The sequence below is a fragment of the Aythya marila genome (genome assembly GCF_965140915.1).
Source record: "Aythya marila genome assembly, chromosome: 1".
Classification (NCBI taxonomy): Eukaryota; Metazoa; Chordata; class Aves; order Anseriformes; family Anatidae; genus Aythya; species Aythya marila.
Window position 1 is genome coordinate 123,006,712 of NC_139042.1, and position 17,166 is coordinate 123,023,877.

Genomic DNA, 17,166 nt, shown 5'->3' on the forward strand with positions numbered 1-17,166 from the left:
AGGGTCAGCGTAGGAGGTAGGAGAGCAGCATATGGGCTCGCTGCGCTGAGCACGGCAGGCATACAGCAAGGTGTCAGCAGCAGCGCGGGAGCGACTGGCACAGAAGGAGCAGAAAAACAGCTAAATACAAGGAGAGGCACCTCACGCCAAGACAGGGGGGAGGAGGAGCTGGAATCGTCTCCCTGCTGCTTCTGTGCCTACAGCTTGATGCGACGACTTAAATTTCCTCTTGCCTTTGCCCTCCCTGCTGTCTGTTCCTGCTTCAGTTTTCTCACCTCAGACCTGGCGCTGGCAGAAGCGGCTCTGGCTCTGGTTTGGCCCCTGAGCAGCTCTGGGCCGGGCAGCCCTCAGCAGCTACAGAGCAGCTCCTGCCGCTGGTCCTGCAGCACTCACTGGTCGCGTGGTCCCTGCTTCCACTACCATGTGCTCATCCCTCCTACGCTCAGCACAAACTGCTCTGACACCTCTTGAGAAGAGGAACAAACACTTCAGTTTCCCAGTGAATCCTTTCCTTTTTTTTTTTTTTTTTTCCTCCCTCGGTGAAAACCACCCTATCTGCACGGATACTGTTTTCAACAGTTGGTTATTAAATACAAACATGTGCTGATTTGCTAAGTCATGGTACAAGCATTTGCTGGTTCTGTAAGCACTACTAACTTTTGGCTTTATATATCTAAATGCATATATTTATATATCTATCTCCTGCAACACCCTTCTCAGTGCTGCACCTGCCTTGGCCTTGAACACCTTCCTGAGCAGAAGCCAGCGCAGCGCTGTCACTGAGTCAAGTGACTTTGGGTGGTGCAGGGGAAGAACCAGCTCCAGGCAGTCTCAGCGGTGCTTTTGTACTCGCAGCACCTGTATGAGCCCGGCAGGATCGGGGCCTTTGTCCCAGAGCAGGCCTGCAAGCGTGAGGGGTGGGAAGGTGCGATAAGGCACTGATGACTGCCACCTGTGCAGGGCCAATATTTACTTTGCGTTATTTAGATTGAGTACACATTTCTTCTGGATCACATAGTTTTATATATAGCCAAATAAAGTGGCACATCATTCCCGTATACTTACTGAATACGGATTGATGGAAAAGTGTAACTGTAAATTCCTACTCTCAAAGGAAAACTTTATTTTTACTTACCTTGAAAGCCTTCCATCTCACTTCATTTTTATTTTTTACACAGGGAAAGAAGCTGCACCAAAAAGAACCCAGTACTCAGAGAACGTTTTTCCTTTTTTTTTAATAAAATACTATCATGTTCATATCTATACAAATAATTATTACAGCTATTAAACAAAGTATTACATTTAACAATAGAAATCTCAGAACTCTGAACAAGGTCATGGTTTGGGATATTTACACCCAAATGCAACACATTTGTAAAAAGATGTCAAAATAAACAGAACAAGATCTTATTTACAATTGCAAGGTGATGTTCCTATTCATTCATTATATATTCTACTGCGGATTTCCTTTTTCCATTACAAAATAGTAAGGACGTTCCAGTGGCGCTGTATCCAAGTAATTTACAGCTGTATAAAACAGGAGCACAGCAGAAAATTCTGGACTGAATATAAATAATTTACATTGTGGGGGGCAACAGCATCTTTGATTAATCTCCTCTGGCAAAATCCATCTTTGCTTTCCTTCTCACAGTGAGCAGGCAGGAACAGGGGTACAACCCACTGCTGTCTCGGCTGTTTCACATTTGTGATCGCTGCAACTGCACAGCATATTGCAAACCTGGAATCTGCTTGTAAAAATTCAGTTAGGTTTCTTCTGAAATTACCGTATAAAAACTGGTATCAGCAACTAATAATGGCTTTTATGGAACTAAGTAAGGATTCTTAGCAGAGAGAAGACTTTTGTATCATCGTGACCAAACATTTCTGGTAAATCACTGCTTCACAGGATAATTTGCTCTCAGTGTAACAAGTGGGAATGAAGCGTCGGTCTTAGCTCTAACTGAGGACAGCAGAGGGAGGCAGCGTGAGGCTGAAGGCAGAGCTGCGTGCAAACCTGTGTCTGCACGGGCATGCCTGTCCTCACAGCTGCTGGCAGTGCTGGGTCGGCGGCAGTGGGAGAAAGGAAAACAAGAGGAAAGGAATGAATGAATGAAGTCCTGGAGCCAGGGCTGCACAAGTACCTCTGAACAAGGTGAAAAAGAGACCAGGAGATCAGAAATAACGAAGTGACGCCCTTTGCAGTTGCCCTGCCGAACGATTTGTTTCTGCAACAGCACTGGTGACCGACTGCAGCAGCAGCGCAGCTTTAAAGTGCTGTATGCAAGCTGTGCAAACCCGTGGCAGCCCCAGCACAGTGAGTTTCTCTTCAGAGAGGTGCTCTGCCCCCGGGCAGCAGTGCTGTGGCTGCAGGAGCTACCAGACACACTCCGGTACGGCTCACACACACCCTCAAGTCATTTCCACATTTCCTTAGCTGCGTTTAAATGAGCTCCTCTCTCTCAATCAGACTCACAGCAGTGTTAATACATTACTGGTTTATTGCCTGCTTTCAGCTTAATCTGATCCTGCTCGTATTCACCCAGGTTTCTTAAGGGATTAATCAAGGATTACATGAAAATACCCGCAACTCAGCCCTCTGCCCGTTTGCTATTTTTGTTGAACTCGTTTAGGACAAACTGAAAGCCACAACGCCTGTCCACTGTGGCAGTCCCACCCCGGAGGTAGTTCTGAACATTTCCCTTTCGCTACTATTTTGTTAAATTAACCAATACGGAGTATTTTTCCTCTCTTCAAATACAAAGCAAACCCCCAATTAGAGTAAGCAGCCTTCAGAAAGATCCAGTGGAACCGTTCTGGAGGAGACAATTCCACTCTCAGAACAATAAATTACAATTAAAACCACAAAATCGTTTCCAAATATATTTTTAAAAACAAGAGAACTTTAAAATACCAACTCATTCTTCTTGGCATGATGGAAGTTTGCTGAATAAAATGCATTTGCCTATAGAATTCCTATGACAACAAGTAGAGCAATTATTTCATCAGCAAAACTTACAGAAGCTCCTTTTTCACACGCTTTTTTTCCCAAAAAAGGGCATGGTCTGAGGTAAGGTAAGCCTTCCTTAAAATTTCATCAACCTGATACCTAAAAACAGTTTCAATGTTAGGGGAAGGGGAAAAAGAAAAATATTCTTTCAGCTCAACAGTGAAGACGCTCCACTCACTCCTCATGCTGAGAGCAAAGCCCTCGGAAAGGGCCAGTGCTCAGCCGAAGCACCAACGTGCCAAAGTCCTGAACTACGGAAAAAATGCAAGAAGCTGAGTTGTGGCCTGGTCCATGTGGAAAGGCGGGGGTAATTAGTTTGCAGTGAAGAGGAAAACCAAAGCAATTCCATAATTAAAAGCTAACAAAAGTACCTAACATCTCGTTTCTTCTCCTTTGATGCAAAATATCCAGCCCATCAAATGTCAAACCTACAGGCAGGCGAGCACCAATGTGAGAAGCTGAGCTCCATGGCAAGCCCACAAGTCACTCTCAAAGCAGGGCACCCGGCCAGACTGAGCAAAAACCAGCCCCAGCTGCCAATTAGCCCAAAGCACCACACATCAGAGCCAATTTCTCTTGAATTAAATTGATTTAAATGCCAGTCAACAGTGAAAATAATAGAATCTGGGGGGGGGGGAAGAATAGACAACACAAGGTGCAATCCTCTAGAGAAGAATGAAGGTGATACAGTGATTAGTTTTGAGCCACACACCAGCAAACTGTGCAGCTGCTGCAAAATCACAGGCCTTACACCACTGAGATGCCTCTGTGGTAATGGCCTGCACTACAGGTGTCCTGGGATTAAGATTGCTTTTTTGGTCATCTTTGGAAACAGAAAAGGGGCACAAGAATGTTACTGATGCAGTTACTGCCTGTTCAGAAAACAATGTACACCTTAAAAAACAAACAAAAAACCAACACAAGCAATATGTTCTATACTGAATACTCATGATCGCATTAAACCTTGATACAAGACCAATGAAATTAATTGTGAAATCAACACGAAGGAACAAAGATATCCAGGCAAGCTTACAGGCTCTCTCCAGTTTTGAAAGACATCATGGAGCAGTGGAGCTTTCCCAGCAGAGGACACTAATGCAGTACGACGTGGGTGATGAGCAGGATTAACATCTTTAAGTAAAGTCCCTAAACCAGGGCTTAACTTCTCACATCTTGAAAGCCAAATATGCTTACTCATAACAAATGCCACTTCATGAGAATAAGAATGGCTCAGACCAAACACAGACCTGCAGTTTGCCCGCTCAGCTCTGAGGACTGGCAGTCATTCCTGAGGCTACGGCTCTGCATGGAGCACACGCTGCTGGTCTGAGGCAAGTGCAGAAAAGCAGGCGTGCTCTGAAGTAAAATAAAGGTTCCATCAGTTAGCTCTAATAAACACAAAAATAGCGAAGCACCACTTACGTTTAGTGTCCTAAAGATATTCCTCATCTGAATTAAAAGGTGATCCCCGATTTGAAGCAGAACCGTTTCACTTAGCTTTGCAGGAAAACATCATACCCCAGGTTATAAGAAAGGAGACATCACCAGGATGGACTACAGCCTGTTTTGCCCAATTCTTTTTTATGCTAAAGCCTCTCAGCCGGGTGTGGGAAGATTGCATATGAGGAAACCTGAAGCTACCATGCTATTTGAAGAATATAGTCGGAAATGGTATTTCCACACACTTAAAAAACGTATTTGTGCCTTAAAAAAAAAAAAAATCACACTGTAGAGCCATTAAATAAATTAACCTTACCTAGTTTTTCCCTTTCCATTCAATGAAATAGGATCAAAATCTGTGGAAGCATACTGGAGACTTGGCTAGCGCACACACATTTGTCGCATCCCTCATGCACGCACAAACATGTCCCCCCTTCCTCACAATGCTCAAACCATGTCTTCCTGGTATGCAATATTTCAATCTTGACACGTTCGTGTTCCTCCTTCACCCACAGTCATACGGGTTTAGACAAAAGGTGCATTCAAGTGCAAAGTACTGATATTAAATTAGGCCCCGACGCTGTCGGCAATGTTAAGGAGCTGCTGTGCCCACGAGGATCCCCATTAATTTTGTGGGGTGCCATGGGCACAGTGCTCCTCCCATGTGCTGTCCAATGCAACAGAGGGCTGACACTCCTAGAAACCAGAAAGCTGGTGTTTGAGCATGGGCCAAAAGAGGAGATGGGAAAAAAAAAAAAAAAAGACATTAAGAAGGTGCTAAACAAGGTTCAAGAAACACCCTGAGGTAACTTGCAGCATATGAACAATGAAATGGCAACAAAGAGGGCTGCTGTCTCTGCTGACTACCCCAGGAGGGGTAGTAAGCTGCATTAAAATGTTGACCAAGTTCAGCAGTAACAGATGCCATTCCTAAAACGGATCCAAATAAATTTTGTCTTAGAAACGCAAAGTCATGCTTTAAAGAAATCTCAATTTTCTAAACCAGTATTTTTAATTGCTGACCATAGAGACACAGTAATTTTTGCCAGGTAAAGTCAGCCTTAAATCACGTGTATGTGACAAGCTTCAAGAGACAAAAGCTGCACAACGAATGGCTTTATCAAATAATGCTGGATTAACACAGACTTGACTTGTTATGAGGCTCCTGAAAATATTTTACAAAGGAAGAAGAGAAACCCAAGCCACTTCAAGTTCGTCTATAGTTTTAGGTAAACACATCACAATTAAAATGAAATCTGTAGCATTTTTTCCTATCTCTCGTTTGGATGTTCTCACTTCTTTCTTTACATCCAAGTACTACTGAGGGTGGCGATTATCCCGGGACAATCAGCCATCAGACTCGATTGTTGTAAAATCAACAATCAATATTTGCACAGCTCTAAATGTTGCATTCTTACCGTTTTCTTGTAAGTAAGCATTGCTATAGGCACTGGTGCTTTAAAGTTAGTAAGGTGGGTGGAAATACAGTGTGTATATAAATACAAAACGTACCCATATACATACATTTAGGCAAATAAACAGTGATGCTATGAATGGGCTCTTCAGGGATGCCAGTAAGATCCGTTTTCTTTTCCTTAAATATATAAACAACGCATCAGACTAGAAGTCAGTCGATCAGTCTTCATACAGCTGAACTGCAATCGTGACCTAGAATATGGCTTATATTGTGGGCAGGTCGGTTCGAGGACTGCTTGGAAGAATCTGAAGCAGATGTGTTTGCAATGGAAAGCAAAGGCGACATTGCTGAACCATCTGGAGGAAGAGCTGTGGCTATTTCTGGGAACAAAGACGTCAAGTTAAAATTGGATAAGTGTGACGTGTTGGTCATGTGCATCGGCGGCATATCTGGAAGCAAAGGAAAACTCGGCTGAGCAAAACCAACAGGCCGGGGAGGGGACAAAATGGATCCAAACCGATTGTTCAAACCTCCGCTGCTTGGCTTTTCTGTGCTCGGATTAGGGAACATTTGATTGGGGAAATAAGGGATAGAAATGTCATTGGAAAGAGTGGGATGGGCGGGGGAGTATGGCGGGTAGAAGGACGGCAGCGTGTTTTGAGGATCGACCGGGATTAGGGCTGGCGTCCGAGTGGCACTAGGCTGGGTAACGGGTGGGATGAAAGAGGCGTTGGCGTTTATTGGCGGGTTCATGCCACCCTCTGGAATAAAAGGGAAGCCAAAGTTCTGGGAGAGCGTGTGTTGGTCGGGGGCTGCGTTATCGTTAGACACCTGGGGGCCATCCGACATAAAGCGGACGATGCTTCCTCTTTTCTCTATCGCAGACTGCTGGCGCCCGAGGATCATACTGCCACTGGTAGACAGGGGAAGATGGGGAAGACTAGGGTCAAAGACATTCCCGTGTCTTTGATTTCCAGACCGGTTCCGTTCAGGCTGACGTATTTTAGAGCCTCCGTTATCTTGCAGGGGATGCCTGGACCGTTGAGTAACTGAAGAATTTGGCTGACGAACGGATGGTTGCCCTTGTTCACCATTTCCATGAGAAACTGCAGGGTGAGGGTGAGTGGGCCTCACGACGCCATGCATGTTGCTAGAAACTGGCGTATTCATGTGACTCTTTGTCCCATGGCTCTCGGTCATCCTCATGGGATTGGACTTCTGTACGGAAATGTTTGGGCTTGTATTTCGACCCTGAATGTCTCCCGAGGAAGAAGAACTCGAGAAAGGAATATTTAAAGAACTGTTCCTCGTGTTAATTGAACCGATAGACATGTCACAGCTTTCCCTGGTCTGACCGTCACCATCCCTTCGGATGTGGACGCTCTCTCGTGCCGGGGGGCAGTTGTACTCGATCGTGGAGGACGCGCCGCACTGCGTATTCCTCTGATGCTCTGGGAGGGATCTTTGGCTTCCGCTAACTTGGTCTCCGAGGTGAGGGGCAAGTAAACTCTGCATAAAACTTTGGTGGCATGTGTTTTCATTTTCCCTTGATGGAAGGGTATTTCCTGTTGGAATACCCTGCACTGGCGGGTAAGGCAACCTCTTCTGTCTTTCAATGGATGGCCCAGTATTTTGACCAATTCGGAAAGCTTGCGATTGCATGCCCCTGAGGGATGGCACAGAATTACCAATTTCGCTGTTCCTTGAGGCTTGTACGTCAAAATTGCCTGTTGGTTGCTGATTGGGTCCTGCTGGCTTAAAGGTCTGACAATCAGACAGCCGTTGCACATCTGAGCCAACCGTATGATCGACAGATATACGGCCCTGCATATTATGAATGACCAACCCTTTATTCCTAGAAACATCGAGATAGCTTCTCATTTCGAGCTGGTCAGGAACTCTAGGGCCTTGAAGAGAGATTCCTATTCTCTGCTCTGAATTAGAGGGTGTCTTCCCAATGAGTGCTTCAGCAGAGTAGCTGGAGACTCTGTTTCTCTCCTGCCTGTGAGGAGTGCAAGTCATATCCGATGGCCTGGTTACGATACTTGCCTGGGACACCATTTGCTGCTCTAAGCCCCTCGAGGTCATAAGCCTCTGCATCTGATTATGCCCTGATACATGTTCAGAAGCTGAACCTTGCTGTCTGCTGCTAACATCTTGTTGCTGTTGATGCATAATTTCCTGGTTTATATGGCTCTGAGGGTGGCTGTGATGGTTTCTGCTTGTTGCGGGATTTTCACAGTTCTTTTCAGGCTGGGAAGCTCCAAAGTGCTGCTGCATCTGCTGCTGCATTTGCTGGTGGTGAGGATGAGGCTGACCACCTTTTTGCCGCGTCTGATCACTCCCATGGTGTTTCTGCTGTAGAGAAAGTTGCGTGGCTTGGCTTCCCTGGATAAGATTTCGTTTCTTTTGCATTTGCACCTCCTGCTGTATTGTTCGCTGCTGGTGGACACCGTGGGGCTGAGAGTGGACTGAGTTTTCCCCGTGAGTGACATGGTGCTGCAGCTGGTACAAGTGGTGCCTTTCTCTTAACTGCCCAGCCTGCTGCTGTTTTAAGTAGGGATGATTACTGTGGAGATGAGATATGCCTTGAGAAGGACCGTGCTGAATCGGCTGCAAGTGCTGCCCTGCTTGACCTTGCTGTTCTGAAATCGATGTTTGAGAGTTGCACTGGACTTCAGTTTGTCGCAAAGCTGGCGTTACGAAGTTGCTGTTTGATGGGAATAACCTGCTAAGGCCATCCGTGTGCCCTTGATTGCTCACCGATGGCACTGAATTTGATGAGTTAGGAGGAATCTGACTGACCAGCATCTGCGTTTGATCAGCAATGCTCTCCGGTGTTCGGTTCATCAGCGCCATCCCTTCGAGCCTTAGAGGTGCTGTCTGGCACTGCTTTTGCCTCTTTGCTGTGGAGAGCAGAAGGTCGTCTTGCACAGCCCGCTTGGCAGAGTCTTTGCGACCTTCGTGGCCTTGCTGCTTTAAGTGCGATTCCTGCAGCTGGGGGGCCTGCATGGTGTTTGCCCTGATAGCATTCAGTTGCTCCTGAGCATATTCATTCATCATAGCTGGTCCCGGAGACTGGTTGACATACGAACTAGATGGGAGGGAGAGGCTCACCGTTGCAGGAACACTTGGCGGCTCTGAAGGCTGGGATAAACTTGGGCAACTCACAAGGGGATGGACAATGCGGCTCTGGTGTATGAGATTATTCACGCTTAAACTGGTTATGCTTGGTGACTGGGAGGCTGAAATCTGCAAAGAAGTGTTTGAGGTTTCCACACCTCCTACGGAACAGCTTGGTTTTTCAACTTGTCTATCAACGTTTGCTTGCACCGTATCCTGAGCACTGAATTTGTTGGATGCTGTCTCTAATGGCCCTGCATTGCTTTCTTTCGCTGGTAAAGGTTTGAAAGTCGCTTGCTCTCTCTCCAAAGATGCAACCTCAGTTGACTTAGGGATGGCATCCCTCATGTTAACTTGTATTCCTCCTCCACCTTTCTCAAGGTTTTCTTGATCAAAAATAGCTCTTGCTGCAAGAGCTACGATGTCGGGTTGTTCTGAAAACGTGCAGTTGTTACACGTACTGGTTGATGTGCTGCTCGTAACATCTTCTCTGGTGGTATCTGGCAACATCGATGCCACTGAGAAGCCTCGACTGCTACCAGAGCTGGTGGACATCGGGGAGTCTGCCTGCCTGCTGGCAATGAGGGAAGCACTAACTACTTCCTGATCAGAAATGCAGGTGTGATGCTGGGAGAGAGAATCTCCCTCCGAGTTCATTAACAGAAGTTCCTGCTTCTCAGGCAAATCAACACTGGATTCTGCTGATTTCGAGTTTTCCATGGGAAAATTAGAATGCTCCCCCTGAACGGTAAAAGAAGAGTTTTTTTCCTCAGCTGTTCTGTCTTTTGTGAGATCGGACAGCATTTTGGTTAGACCCTGCCCCTCTAACAAGTCCGCATCTTGCATGATAATTGAAGAATCGTGTGCAACAGTGCAGGACTCTGAAATTGCTCCTGCCTTGGAAGTGTGATCTGCTGCGCTGCTCTGTGCTGCTGCCATCCCAGCAACCTGAGGATTTGTCACATGTGCTTCAGTACGAGAGGTCGTTAAGGTGCCAGGGGGTTCGCAGGGTGCAGAAGCCTCTGACAAGGCAGAAGCAGCAGGTGGATTGCTCTGAGACCGACACACCTGCGGGAGAGGAGCAGCATCTTTGGCAGCCGGCGGGTCTGGCACCAATGGTTCGGGCACCGTGGGCTGCAGGGGCGAGGATGCAGGCAGCTCTGGCACAGGGCAGGATCCTGCTGCCTGCTCAGAGCGCTCAGGCTCTTTGGAATGACAGTCAGCAACGCTCGTGCCACTTGGTGCTGCCACACCGCTTGCCTGCGACGTAGCTAAAGCTTGTGATGCTGCCGGAGTGGTTTCAGGCAGCCCCTCACTGTTTGCAAGCTTTGCTGCAGTTTCCACAGGAGCACAGTCTACCTTCCCCGCATCTTTGCAAGGAATCGCTGGACAGGACACTTTACTGTTGGCTGCCACGGGTTTTTTAGTACTTGGTTTTTTGTTTGTCCTTTTTGATTTTGTATTAGCTGGCAAGCCAGCAGCAGCTTTTTTGGGGGAAGCATTTATTGAATTAGATGCGCTAGCTAAGACTGAACCCTCTGCAGATATTGCAGACGCCACCGAAGTTGGTAACGACACGCAGTTAACCGTGGCGATCTGGTTATGGACAGTCGTGGGATTGGCAGGGTGGCTGAGAGACAAGTGTAAGCAGCTTTGTCCGGCCATTTGTGATATGCTTTGATTGAGGTTAGCTAAAGCACCAAATGTATTGAGGGCAACGTTGGTGTTTGGATCTTCGCTGGTGGTGGGTTGAATAATTTGCATAGGGGCTTGGTTGGCAGCTCCAGATGAAGACATCACGGGCTGCAATGCAAAAAGCTGCCCGTTCAATGAGATAGTTTGAGGATGCTGCTGATTTGACATCGTAACTGAAAATGTTTGTGTAGAGCTAGAAGATGGCAAAGAGGATGGTCTTGGTAATATATGGACAAGGTGTTTCCCCCCAAAAGTCTGTGGAAGAGGGGCATTTTGTACAGAGTTGCTAGAGTTTGCGATCGCAGCAGGCCCATTCATGGGAACTCTTACAGAAGCAGAAGGCTGGGCAGAGAGGAGAGGAAGCGGATTCTGACTAGCAGCTTGTATAATTACAATTTGTTGACTGACATTTTGGCTAGGGACTTCTGCTCTCACGATTGGAGGGCACGGCGTGGTGTTTGGAGGCTGGAGAATTATGACATTCTGGTTGGCTGGTGCTCCTGTTACGGCTGACGCAACTGGCTGCGCCATCTGAATCACCTGCATAGCTGAATTCAGTGGAAGGATATTTCCTGCAGCCTGAGTTTTAACCTGTGGCTGGCTGATTAATGGCTGCATAGGTAAGGACGGACACGAGGGCAAGGTAACTACGATTTGTTCAGCTGCCTGCACGTCTCCAGGCAGAGAAGTACTTAGACTAATGCTTGTAGTCAAAGGCCTGCTGTGAGCAGGAGATGCAGTACCAGCGCCGTTACCGGGCTCATTCAGGAGCGCGGTCATCATGCTGGATGGTGTTTGGCTAAGTGGCTGAACAGTATTGCCTGCTAGCTGCAAAGTTGTCCACGTGGTCTGTGTGTTTCCAGCTGAAGGCATGCGTGTAAGGCTACTCATGTTTTTCAAGTCTGAAGTGCCAACGCCTGTAGAGCCTGAAAAAGACCAGCAGTTCTCTAGGGGACTGGCAGGCAGAGTGCTTATTGCCGTTACGGCCTTAATTCCTTCTGCTGCAGAAGTCATGGGCATTCCAGCACTACTTACCAAGTCTGTACTTTTGAGGACATTTACAGAGGAAAAGCTATCTGTACTAGACAGTCTCACAGACGGCACGCAACCTGTGTCACTGGTTGAAATTACACAGCCTTCTTGAAATTCATTCCTAGAATTAGGTGTTTTTGAGCAGGTTGCATTCACCTGTTGAACTTGAGAGGTTTCCGTGGAGGCACTGGAAGGAAGGCTGATTCCCTGCAGGAGTGTTTTCTTCATTAATTTCGGGCACCCCTCATCATTTTTACTTTTGGGGAGATTTTGATCATTCTGTGATGTATTACTTAGAGAACGCTGGAGTTCCTGTTCTGTTCCAGATTGAGAAGTGCTCTGTGAGGTGGCTGTAACAAGCACACCTTGCTCATTCTCTAGGGTGGAAAGCTCAAGAACGTTCCCTGCTGGGACTGGCTGAGCGGGTGCCAGTGGAGAAACCGTACTCTGAGACCGTGGCTTGTTTTCTGCAGGGTAAATACCAGAAATTGTCACAGGAGTCACTAAGTTGCAAGTTCTCTGAACTGGCACAACATTGGCTGTTTGCTTTTGTAAATTATGACTAACGTTAAACGTTATTCCCTGGACAGATGCTCCCTGGTTATTTCCATTGGGTTGACTCCCATTTGAATAGACGATGATGTTCTTTTGAACCTGATCACCAGGAATAACAACCGAAACCTTTGCATTTTTGAGATTCCCCTTCCAGTGGATCGTAGGGTCATCATACAGGCAAATATCATTTGCTTTCAGTAGTTCGATATATCTCCCGTTCTCCTTCTGAAGTTCATCCAATTGTTTCCGGAGTTTTTTTATCTCTTCAGCTACAAAACAGTGAGAGCAATCCGTTACTTCAGCACCTGTACAAATACCAGGTAATACTACCATGTGATTTGGAGAGTAAGTTCTATGCAATATTGAAATACATCACTAGCAATGTATGGATAATAATAATAACCTCAAATGGTTTAAATAATGTAAATTAAGAGTATCCTGGTAAACCCTTCAATTGATCAGGAAAGTAATGAAAGCCACAGAATACTCCACTACCAATAGTTAAGTATGTTAATTAGTTTAAAAAAAAAAAACACAGATGAAACTGAACACTAATCATTTAATTACCAATTGAAAAACAAACATGGTGAGCTATCTTTTTTTTTTTTTTTTCTCCCTGATCCTTTGCAGGCACTAAAATTAGTTTTATTGAATCGGTAATCTCATGACCTTCCAGGACACTAAGTTTCATTATGTACGAAAATGATATGCAAAACTAAATACAATGCGCTTATGTAAAGCCACAAAAAACAGCACCTGGAAGTCAGCTCACCTATCTAGGAAAATCAACTACGCTTGTCAAATGCAATTACATCAACAAGATGAACAATTTAATAGAATTCTATTCTATGTGGAGAAATAAAAACTACAAACCACAACATTAGCTCTGAGATTATTTCTGTCACATCTCCGTCACTGTATTTTTATGCATCTGTTAAATAAGAATTTATATTATGTATTATATTTTTATAGATTGCTACTACTTTCAAAGTATTTGGAAGGAGAAAAAAAGAATATGCTTGAAGGAAACCCCGTTTTTCCAAAGAAAAAAATCTAGCAGTGTCAGAAATTGGTCTGCATGTTACAGTAGAATACATGGGGATGGAATCTGCTAGATGATACTGCATTACCCATGAGCTCTTTACTTTATATCACAATATGATTGCTTTATATCTCATAGCTATGTACAAGAACATGCACTTGGGCTTTTCTTCACTTCTTGTTTCGAGTTATTCTAAGTGGATGTATTTTTCCTGCATGCATGTCTTGGGATTCATCAAGTCTGTTGAGTCCCTGGCTTTGTTGTCAGCCAATACTAACAGACACACATTGGAAAGAAGTGACAGGAATTCTAAAGCCTCCAGTGAAATCTTTATTTACCCTGTTCGTTGTTCCCTCCATTTAACAGAAGTTCATCGTTCTGTCTTTTCATTTCTGTTATATACTTAAAGGCTTGGTCCAGGATCATGTTCTTGCTCTTTAAAAGGAAAAACAAAGAAAAAATTAGGAGAAACCTCATCATTATTGGATCTACCAATAACAGATCTTGCAATTATTCCAACAGTCTTCATTTAAAAAAAAAAAAAAGAGTGATTCTCTGAACATTTTTTTTGTTGTTCTTTGTTTATTAAAAGATGAACCAGAAATTTCATGGGTGATACTGACCTTAAAATGCTCTGAGTTTTTAAAGAACTAAATATTTCATGACGGAGCTGAAATTTTCTGATGCCAAAACCTAAATACTAAGCCACAGAATCCAAGCAGCAAGCATCGTTATTGTTCACTAATAAACATATACACGACTCAAAATTTCCAGGACACGGCTTCATACATATTTTATTAGAAAAGAAGCAATCACAGAACAATTATCCAGGGAAGCATTTGCATAATTTTGAAACTAATATACCGGATACTATGGGATGAATAAACATACCATAACCCTTCCACCATCTTCTTTTTGTAAGATAACGTTCATTCTGCCTGCTAAACTTCTCATTCATTTTTCTGTTTCTTTCTTGTTCTGCTGTTCTGTAGTAATAGTCTCTGCTGTAGATTGTTGTGTCTGGGAAAAGATGCTTCTGTGCATCAGCCTTTGTCATTGTGTCTTTTCATCTCTCACAAGGACACTGTCTTACCTCACTATTAGCATCTGACTTTCAGAATTGCTTTCATCTCATTATACCGAAGACTACAGAAAGAAATGTACATGCAATTCAATTTATATCTTGGGACATTAAGCGATCACCAGCAAAGGGCAGAGGAGGGACTGGAGAATGACCTGAAAAATGATTTTTCTTAACCCATAGCTTTCACCAGTTGAGCATTGCAAAGACGACATTAAGCAGTAGAAAACAACTTGACAAACAGGAGCTGCACAATCCAACCAGCAACCTATCGGCCAGATTCAACCTACTTCTGTCCATCCTGCCACTCTTTCATCGGAGGAGAGGGTGAGCAGCTATTTGGTCAACACAGGAAAGGCAGCAGCTGAAATAGGTTTTTTATCTTCTGTTGTTAGTAATGTTCAGGCGCCTTTAATGAGAACTTTGGGAAGCTGTGGATCAGACAGACAGGCAGACATCGGCAGGATGACTAGATGGCTACAGGCAAATGAGTCTGTCTCATGCCTTCTCAAAAAATTCTCCGCAAATGTGAATCAAAGAGAAAGTTGGTCGGTCACATGTCCAACTCATTCCTTCAACAGTTATGTGCAACACCTTCAGATATGAAGCTCAAAATCTGTACAACTGCATTAATGTGGCCCTGTACTTCCAAAAAGGAAGTCTATTACATATCATTTTTTGTTGTTGTTATTTATTTATTTTTAATACTACTAAGAACTAATAAGATTTCAAGCACGTTAATTCAGACAGTTCTGTGATCTTTGTGAGATAAATAGCAAAATAAGTATTTATACTTCTACGGACGAGGAAACACACAAGCATTTTACAGGAAACTTCTATGTACCTCTGAATGAACACTTACCTGCTTGAGTGCTGGAGAGCAGGGAATGAGTTCTCCAATTCTGTTTATCCCTGCATTAATCTTCTTTTTTCGATGTCTCTCCACTAAATAAAAAAGTGTGTACACTTTGTCATCTAGTTGGACAAGTCAACAGCAGGACAACTAATACCAACGTAAGGGCTCGTAAATATATTATTTCCTGAGCTATTGGGACCTTAATAATATGGTAGGGTAAAAAAATCCTCTAAAGTAAAGCTCAGTTATTGAATTAGCATTCAATGACAGTAAGAGCTGTAATGTAAGAAGCAGTATCTTTAAAAGGTGGGGATGTTCAGGACCCCTTTGTGGAAAAAGCAGAGCTATTGCAACTCATAATTCAGGTTTTGATAATGCTTTTTAGCTGATTTCTATGAAACCCTTTTCACAAGGCAGACAGAGTAACTTTATGCATACAGAAAACAAATGAAACAAGATTATTTAAAGAATCAGTTGCAGGTTTAGGAACAAAATGTGTGTCTCTTAAATCCTAAGGTGAAGTTTAGCACCAAAAGAGAGATTTTTTTTTTTTTTATCAGATTTGAATGTTAAATTCATATTGATGTAGCAGCCAACACAGAATCTAGCTCCAGCTCTAGGCACTATCAGTTTCTCATTTTTATGTTCAAAGCTATAACTGCTGTGCAAGTTCTAATTATAATTGGGACTAAGGAAAATATTTAATAAACAATATTTCTGGCGAATTACCTATTTAGAGAAGGTCGTTTAAATTACAGTCCTCTAGTAACATCATTTAATTCTTCATGAGGCCTAGACACTGTTGCAAAAAGGGTCTACACTACATATCTAGTACCTCTGGGCTTTTTTTTTTTCCAGATAGTATTAATCTCTGTTTTCCTCCATTGTCAGTTTCTTTCCAATATAGTTCAGTCTTATGTAAGTTTTTGTTGTTTTTTCTTTTTGAGATTTCTACGTTTTCTCTGCAAGCTCTTTTTACACAAGAGCCTGAATAAAGTTCTGACATAGCTCTGTCAAGATTTGAAGCAATGTGTCATTCACTGTGCCTTATGTTTTGTACAGCAGGGCTGTTTTAATGGCATACAGAAACATACAGTAACCCAAAGGTTACTGTACATTTTCTACAGGTGAAACAATGCTTTACTTTGTGCTCCTTTACCAAGGATATACTGATTTAAGCAGTTTTATTTCAGCAGTCTGTCACTTCAATTTACATTTTTCAAATTACTGAAGTTTTTATTTATTATTATTATTTCAGGGCAGACTGAAAGGTGTTCACAGAGACAGGCCTAGATACACTAAATGCTATTCTAATACAGCAAGATAAAGGGTCCTCTGCAAGAAATTTATGATGTAAAACAAAGACAAAATCTGATGGGGGGGGCGGAAATAAAAAGCATTGCCCCAAGTCTCCATTTAGAAAGGAACTGAAGCACACGGGAATCTGTCTCATACACCTCATTTAAAGTATATCCACAAGGTGTCCTCTCTGCTCTGAGGACTAAGTCACTTGCCAGACATAAGGCAGGGGCAATGTTTGAACATCATTGCACTTCTTCCCAGTTCTAACATGTCTACAGCAAAAGGCTACCCTCATTTAGAACAAATGAACAACAGACTCCTTAAAGACATTTCTCCTAAAAGAAATAAAAACTGATCAAATCAGTTACTCTGAACTAAAGCTGCATTTCACACTATTATTTAAAGCCAAGGCAGACATTTGCATTCAGCTTTTAAAGAAATCCTATAGCCTACCTTCTAAAGCAATTTAACAGCTCTGAAGAGTTAAGCCTGTAATTTTTACATAATGTTATCCAATTACACCATATATGGATTTAAAAGCTCATTAATGGATGCCAGTTTCACCAGTATTCCTAGTGGTCAGTCATACAAGAGCAGCTATATAGACATTAAAACC

The 17,166-nt window shown here is 43.7% G+C and overlaps 1 protein-coding gene across 1 annotated transcript in view; it reads right to left on the minus strand.

Moving 5' to 3' along the window:
* Window positions 1-1,227: 1,227 nt before the first annotated feature.
* The window catches only part of USF3 (upstream transcription factor family member 3), a 30,637-nt gene continuing 14,698 nt past the window's right edge, over window positions 1,228-17,166 (minus strand). Inside the window, exons 4-6 of the mRNA XM_082766082.1 lie at window positions 15,255-15,337; window positions 13,650-13,746; window positions 1,228-12,538 (exon numbers count right to left, since the gene is read on the minus strand). Coding sequence (XP_082622208.1) covers window positions 6,090-12,538; window positions 13,650-13,746; window positions 15,255-15,337 — 6,629 coding nt within the window. The 3' untranslated portion in view covers window positions 1,228-6,089. The remainder of the gene's footprint in view (window positions 12,539-13,649; window positions 13,747-15,254; window positions 15,338-17,166) is intronic.